The following is a 6455-nucleotide window of genomic DNA, read 5'->3' as shown; positions in this document are numbered from 1 at the left end:
GCACCGACTGAGGGTCCGGGGTCAGAGAGCCCGCCTGTGGGCACTGCGGCGTGTCCGTGTGCCAGTCAGCAGGTGCTCAGTCGCTGTTGGCAGAAGGGTTCAGTGTTATTTCCCTGGCTTCTCTCTGGGCATCGGCTTTTGTGACTTGGCCTTCACAGAGCCTGCCTGGGTGCAGTGGGGCTGCAGGGCCTCCCGTGAGCCCGGACAGGCTGTTGGAGCTGCTGACGCCGCGGGCATCCCCAGCTCCTGTCCCGTTAGCTTGCCCGTGCACCCGATGCCTCCGTCTGGCCGACCTGTCTTCAGTGACAGCGGCGAGACAGCACACTTCAGGCGTGGTCCCCGGCCTTTGCATTTTGGAGAAATGTGGATACTCAGGGGTCAGCTCAGGTGCTCAGTGGAGATGCTCACTGTGGTGGGAGGGCCCGGAGGGGTGGCCGGGACGCTCAGAGGGGACCTCCACCAGGCTGAGCGGCGTGGTGCGGTGAGGTGCGGGGAGGTGTTGAGTGGGTCCCGGGAGGCGGGCGGATTAGCGCGTGTGAAGAGGCGATGTGTCCCGGGTGGAAGGGCGTGGCCGTGAGCCAGGCAGAAGCAGAGGTCACGTGGGGACTCGGCGTCTCAGGTGTGCCGAGCTCAGCGAGGATGAGAAGGGTCTTCTCCAGCTCAGAAACCCCAGGGTCCGGTGAGGCTGTCGAGGCCCAGTTCAGGGGCCCGTGGAGACCCGGCTTGCTCTGGACTGTTCCCCTGGAGAAGAAGCACCCCTCCACGGCCCTCCCCGGGCCGCCGGGCTGCCTGCTGACAGCCCCCTCCCCGGCCTGTCTCCCCTCTGCAGGCTGAAACGGTCCCGGCTGAAGGTGAGATTTTGCACCAATGAGTCGCAGAAGTCGCGGGCGGACCTGGTGGGGCTGCTGCGACGGCTGGGCTTTGACGTCTCCGAGGGCGAGGTGACCGCCCCAGCCCCCGCCGCCTGCCTGATCCTGAAGCAGCGAGGCCTGCGGCCACACCTGCTCGTCCACGATGGTAGGCCCCCCTTGGGCCCCTGCGGGGGTGAAGGCGCCCCCTTTCCAGCTGGGGGCTGGGGAGGACACAGAGGGAGCACCTGGCCCTTGTTAGACCTGTGGGCCTTGATGCTGGGACCCTGGCCCCATCCATCCTGGCATCATCCTGGGCCCAGGGGTCGGGGTGGTGGTGGGTGGTGGTCAGAGGCAGGGTCCATATGGCTCCTTGGAGTCAGGAAAACCCTGAGTCTGTTTTCTGTGATCCAGGATGGAGCAAGGTGGCAGGAAATTGTCAAGGGGGGCAAGATTTTAGCCTCTGGGGTCTGTGTCTGTGTGTGAGAGAGAGACAGACAGACAAATAGAACAGATGCAAAGTTAGGTCTGTAGGTTTTGGAACCGTATTTGTAAAAACCAGCCCCACGCGCTGGCTAATGGCACAGGTTTACTTGCTAACATCAGTCTGAAGGAAGGACAGAGTCCCTTTGACCCTCAGCTGGGAGTTTTGCTGAAATGAAGAAGAAAGAACAGTATTACCTGGCACCTTCTGAATATTTAAAAAGAAGAGACAGTACATGCTTCAGAATTCAGGATACTTTTCTGTCGTTGTCTTCCTGCTTCCTTCCTCTGCGCTTGGCGTTGTTATTTACAAACCTGCGGCAGAGGCAAGCACGCTTTTCTACCCCTGGACAGGGGTGGGGGACTCCCAGAAATGGAGAGAGCTCCTGAAGGTCTGGAGGCCGAGTCCACAGCTCTGGCGCCAGTTGAGGGCGACATGCCCAGGCTTTGGAAACTGTTTTTCTCGAAATGCTTCCTCTGTGATCTGGGATCCTTGCCAGTGTCTTTAGAACAGGTCCTTAAAGTAACAGATTTAAGAGAGAAAAACCTCCCCTCCCCGGGGCAGGGGCAGAGGGAGGGGTCGGGGTGGACCTACCAGAGATGAGAGGGAAACTCAGCGTTCCCCTTGAAGACATCGTTCATCAGTGAGTCCAACAGGCAGATGTTGGAGCTCGAGAAGCTGTGGGGGAAGCCAGGCACCCTTCGTCACCTGTGCTCTTGCATCTGTGTTTTGCATATGTGTCCCTGTCTTTTCAAGACCTTGAATCGTTTTCAGGTTTTATTGTCGATGAATTCCACCTCCCCCTCCTCAACTTTTTGTTATGAGGATTTTCAAATAGACAGCAAAGCTGAAATAATTTTATTTGGAATATTTGTTTGCCCTTCACCTTGACTTTACCAATGACATTTTGCCATGTTTTCTTCATTAGACATCTCCCCATCCCTCCATCCAACTATCCACCTTTATCTTTCTGATGCATCTCAAAGTCACTTGCAGACTTTGGTGGTGGTGGTTATTCCTAAGTCGTTCAGTTGTGTCCAACTCTTTGCGACCCCATGGACTGTAGCCTGCTAGGCTCCTCTGTCCGTGGGATTTCCCAGGCAAGAACACTGGAGTGGATTGCTATGCCCTCCTCCAGGGGATCTTCCCGACCCAGGCATCGAACCCTTCTCTCTCCCTCTTTTCAGGAGTCCGCTCGGAATTTGATCAGATCGACACGTCCAACCCAAACTGTGTCGTAATTGCAGACGCCGGAGAAGGCTTTTCTTATCAAAACATGAATAAAGCTTTCCAGGTGCTCATGGAGCTGGAAAACCCTGTGCTCTTCTCACTGGGAAAAGGGTAAGTCGGCTGGAGGGGAGTCGTTTCCGGCCACTCTGGGCGATGCTCCGTGGGTCTCTCTGACTTAAGGAATCAGCAGAGAAGCTGGGAAGGGTGGGCATGGGGTGGACGCAGTGTGGCTCCTTCTTCCTTCCCTCTCCTTTTCTTGCTTTTTCCCCATCATTTTGTCATCTCTGTCTTTTGATAATTTTTGAGCAGAGACCTGGTCTTCAGCTGGTTGGTTAGGCTTCCCCGTGACCACAAGGCTGGGAGTGGCCAGGGGCAGGTCACTGCAGAGGAGACCCCTGGAGATCAGGGTGGCCGTCCCGAGTTTCCGTCATTGTCACAGGACACAGCACAGCGCTGATGGGTTGTGCCAAGGAGACGGACGCCCGAGCAGTGAAAATGGGCTTGAGGGCCTGTGGGCGCTTGTCTGGGCCCCACATCTCTGGTCTCGGAGCAGCCTGTCAGCTTCTGATTTTGTCACCAACATGTTTGTCCGAGTCTGCAGCCTGGGCCTCACCGTTTCTTTCAAAACACTGTGTTGATTATTTCTCTTAACTTCTTTTATCACCAAGAACAACACATCTTCATTGAAGAAAAACTGTTGCATACAGATGAGTGGAAAGAGGAAAAGAGCATTTTCAGTCCCACTTCAGGAGAGAACAGCAGTCAGCATTTTTGTGTGTGTCCTTCCCAGCAGTTTTCTGTGCAGAAATCATTACGCGTGGTGTGTTCACAGCGTCAGTATCTAACTCAACCTAGTTCTGCCTCGAGGTTTTAGTGGTTCACCGAATATTTTGTGAACCACTTTGCATACAATAGGGCTTCCTTCGTGGCTCAGGGGGTAAAGAATCCGCCTGCAATGCGGGAGCCCCAGGTTCAGTCCCTGGGTTGGGAAGATCCCCTGGAGGAGGGAATGGCAGTCCACTCCAGTGCTCTTGCCTGGAGAATCCTGTGGACAGAGGAGCCTGGAGGGCTACAGTCTACGGGTCGCAAAGAGGCAGACATAACTCAGTGACTAACACTTCGATGTGAGAAGTAGACGTCTCTGCAGCGAGGTTATTCCTGTTAAATTTTTTTACAGGCTCTCTGTAGTTGTAGGTTGTTTCTGATTTTCTCCCTGAGTAAGGCCGTGATCAGCCTCTTTCTGGCATTTCGGGTGAGGTGTGTTTTTTGAGGTTCTTGGTGTGCGTTGCCAAGTTGCTTTCCAGAAAGCGATGCAGGTTTCTTCTGTCCCCCGCAGAAGCAGCACTAGGGTTTTAGAGTCACAGGGTGCTGTGGAACCCGACCCCAGTGTTACGCGCAGGGCAGGAATTCTGTGGCCATCTCTGGAGTAGCCTTTCCCAGCTTAGGTGCTGCTGGTGACTGGGGACTTCCTACCTCTGCCTGCTGAACAGGGGTGGCTATTCCAGTAGACATGAGGGGGCCTTTTTATCTGGCTGCTGTCCATTGCTAAGCCCTCTGTGTAGTTCACCGTGTTTAGTTCTGACCCCGACACTGTGAGCTGTGGGCAGCGTCATTGCCATTGTGCAGATGGGTGTATAAAGGCACATGGAGGTGAGGTAGGCCACGGTCACCCCATCATCGGTCAGCACAGGGGTGGCCAGGAGCGCTCCCAGAGCCTGAGCTCTGTCACTTTTCAGCTCCGTTCTGGAGCAGGTTTTGGGTCCACACAAGATCTTAAGCTTTTTTGAGGTCGTTTTAAAAATTGGAAGACTTTACGTAAGATAACTGGATTTCTGGATTCTCTTGAAACATCAGAAGATCTGAGGGTACTCGCCCCACATTCCCGAATGCGCTGCCACTTGGTGGAGCCACTGGCCCCTCAGCTCTGGTGCTGCGGAGACCCCACCGCGACCTCCTGCCCATCTCCAGTCTTCAGGGTCGGCTGACGTTCATCTTGTACCAAGAGAAATATTGTACATCTTGTACAGTAGAGAAATACTTCTTCATGGCTGTGCTTCTTTTAAAATAGGCAAGTGAAAGAGATGTAAAGAAAGAGAAGATACGTTTCTCTTGTTGCTGTTGTTCAGTTGCTAAGTCCTGTCCAGCTCTTTGCAACCCACGGACTGCAGCATACCACGCTTCCTTGTCCTTCATTATCTCCCAGAGTTTGGCTCAAACTCATGTCCATCGAGTCGGTGATGCCATCTAACCATCTCGTCCTCTGTTGTCCCCTTCTCCTCCTGTCTTCAGTCTTTCTCAGCATCAGGGTCTTTTCCAATGAGTCAGTTCTTCGCATCAGGTGGCCAAAGTATTAGAGCTTCAGCTTCAGCATTAGTCCTTCCAATGAATATTCAGGACTGATCTCCTTTAGGATGGACTGGTTGGATCTCCTTACAATCCAAGGGACTCCCAAGAGTCTTCTCTAACACCACAGTTCGAAAGCATCAATTCTTCGGCGATCAGTCTTCTTTATGGTCCAACACTCACATCCATACATGACTACTGGAAAGAACATAGCTTTGCCTAGACGGACCTTTGTCTTGCTGCAAATATTCCAGTGTGTTTATCATGCAAAAAATTGTATCCTGTGTTAGTCAGTGGTCTCCAGAGAAACAGAACCAACTGGGTGTGGTGATGTATATACAGACAGTTCTTGACTTAGCAGTGGTTCAAATGATAACTTTTCGATTTGGTTATGGTATGAAAGCTATGCATGTTCAGAAAAACGACTTCTAATTTTGAATTCTGATCCTTTCCCACATGCAGTGCAGTCCTCTCTTGTGATGCAGGCAGATGCTGGGCACTGGCTGCTCCCGGGCAGCCACATGATCACGGGGGTCAACAGCTAATATGTGTACGAACATTCTGTACCCAGACCACCATTCTGAGTTTCACTTTCAGTAATAAATTACATGAGATATTCAGTGCTTTATTATGAAATAGACTTTGTGTCAGATGATTCTGCCCAACCATAGGCTAATATCAGTGTTCTGAGCACATTTAAAGTAGGCTGGGCTTATTAAATGCATTTTTTAAAAAAATGCATTTTTGACTTAACGATATTTTCAGCTTGTGATGCGTTTATCAGAACATAACCCTGTCATAGGTTGAGGAAGATGGGTATATAAAGAGAAATTGATTGTGGAGGCTAGGTTTTTCCTGCATAGGCCAGCAGGCTGGAGACTTAGGGAAGAGTTGCCGTCTGAGTGCCAAGGTTATCCGCCAGCAGGTTCCAGGTTCCTTCTTGTTTGAAGAGGTCAGACTTTGTTTTGGTTGGGCCTTCAACTAATTGGACGAGGCCCACCACATTATGGAGGGCAATCTGCTTTACTGAGTCTACTGATTTAAATGTGAATGTCATCCGAGAAACATCTTCTCAGAAGCATCCAGGATACCATTAGACCAAATATCTGGGCAGCCTGGCCCAGCCGAGTTGACATAAAATTAGCTGCCACAGTTCCTTGCTGGTCTTACCTTCTGCGGTTTCAGTTCAGTTCAGTTCAGTCGCTCACTTGTGTCTGACTCTTTGCGACCCCGTGAATCGCAGCACGCCAGGGCTCCCTGTCCATCACCAACTCCCAGAGTTCGCTCAGACTCATGTTCTTCAAGTCAGTGATGCCATCCAGCCATCTCATCCTCTGTTGTCCCCTTCTCCTCCTGCCCCCAATCCCTCCCAGCATCAGACTCTTTTCCAATGAGTCAACTCTTCACATGAGGTGGCCAAAGTACTGGAGTTTCAGCTTTAGTATCATTCCTTCCAAAGAAATCCCAGGGCTGATCTTCAGAATGGACTGGTTGGATCTCCTTGCAGTCCAAGGGACTCTCAAGAGTCTTCTCCAACACCACAGTTCAAA

At 52.1% G+C, this 6455-nt stretch overlaps 1 protein-coding gene across 1 annotated transcript in view; it reads left to right on the top strand.

Annotated features, from left to right (window-relative positions):
* Positions 1–6455, top strand: part of LHPP (phospholysine phosphohistidine inorganic pyrophosphate phosphatase) — a 113772-nt gene that overhangs the window by 390 nt on the left and 106927 nt on the right. Inside the window, exons 2-4 of the mRNA XM_010859572.1 lie at positions 159–253; positions 830–1017; positions 2520–2673. Coding sequence (XP_010857874.1) covers positions 159–253; positions 830–1017; positions 2520–2673 — 437 coding nt within the window. The remainder of the gene's footprint in view (positions 1–158; positions 254–829; positions 1018–2519; positions 2674–6455) is intronic.

Source organism: Bison bison, unplaced genomic scaffold (assembly GCF_000754665.1).
Source record: "Bison bison bison isolate TAMUID 2011002044 unplaced genomic scaffold, Bison_UMD1.0 scf7180017864456, whole genome shotgun sequence".
NCBI lineage: Eukaryota > Metazoa > Chordata > Mammalia > Artiodactyla > Bovidae > Bison > Bison bison.
Note: the sequence above shows the minus strand (reverse complement) of the source record. Positions and strands in the feature narration are given on the sequence as shown.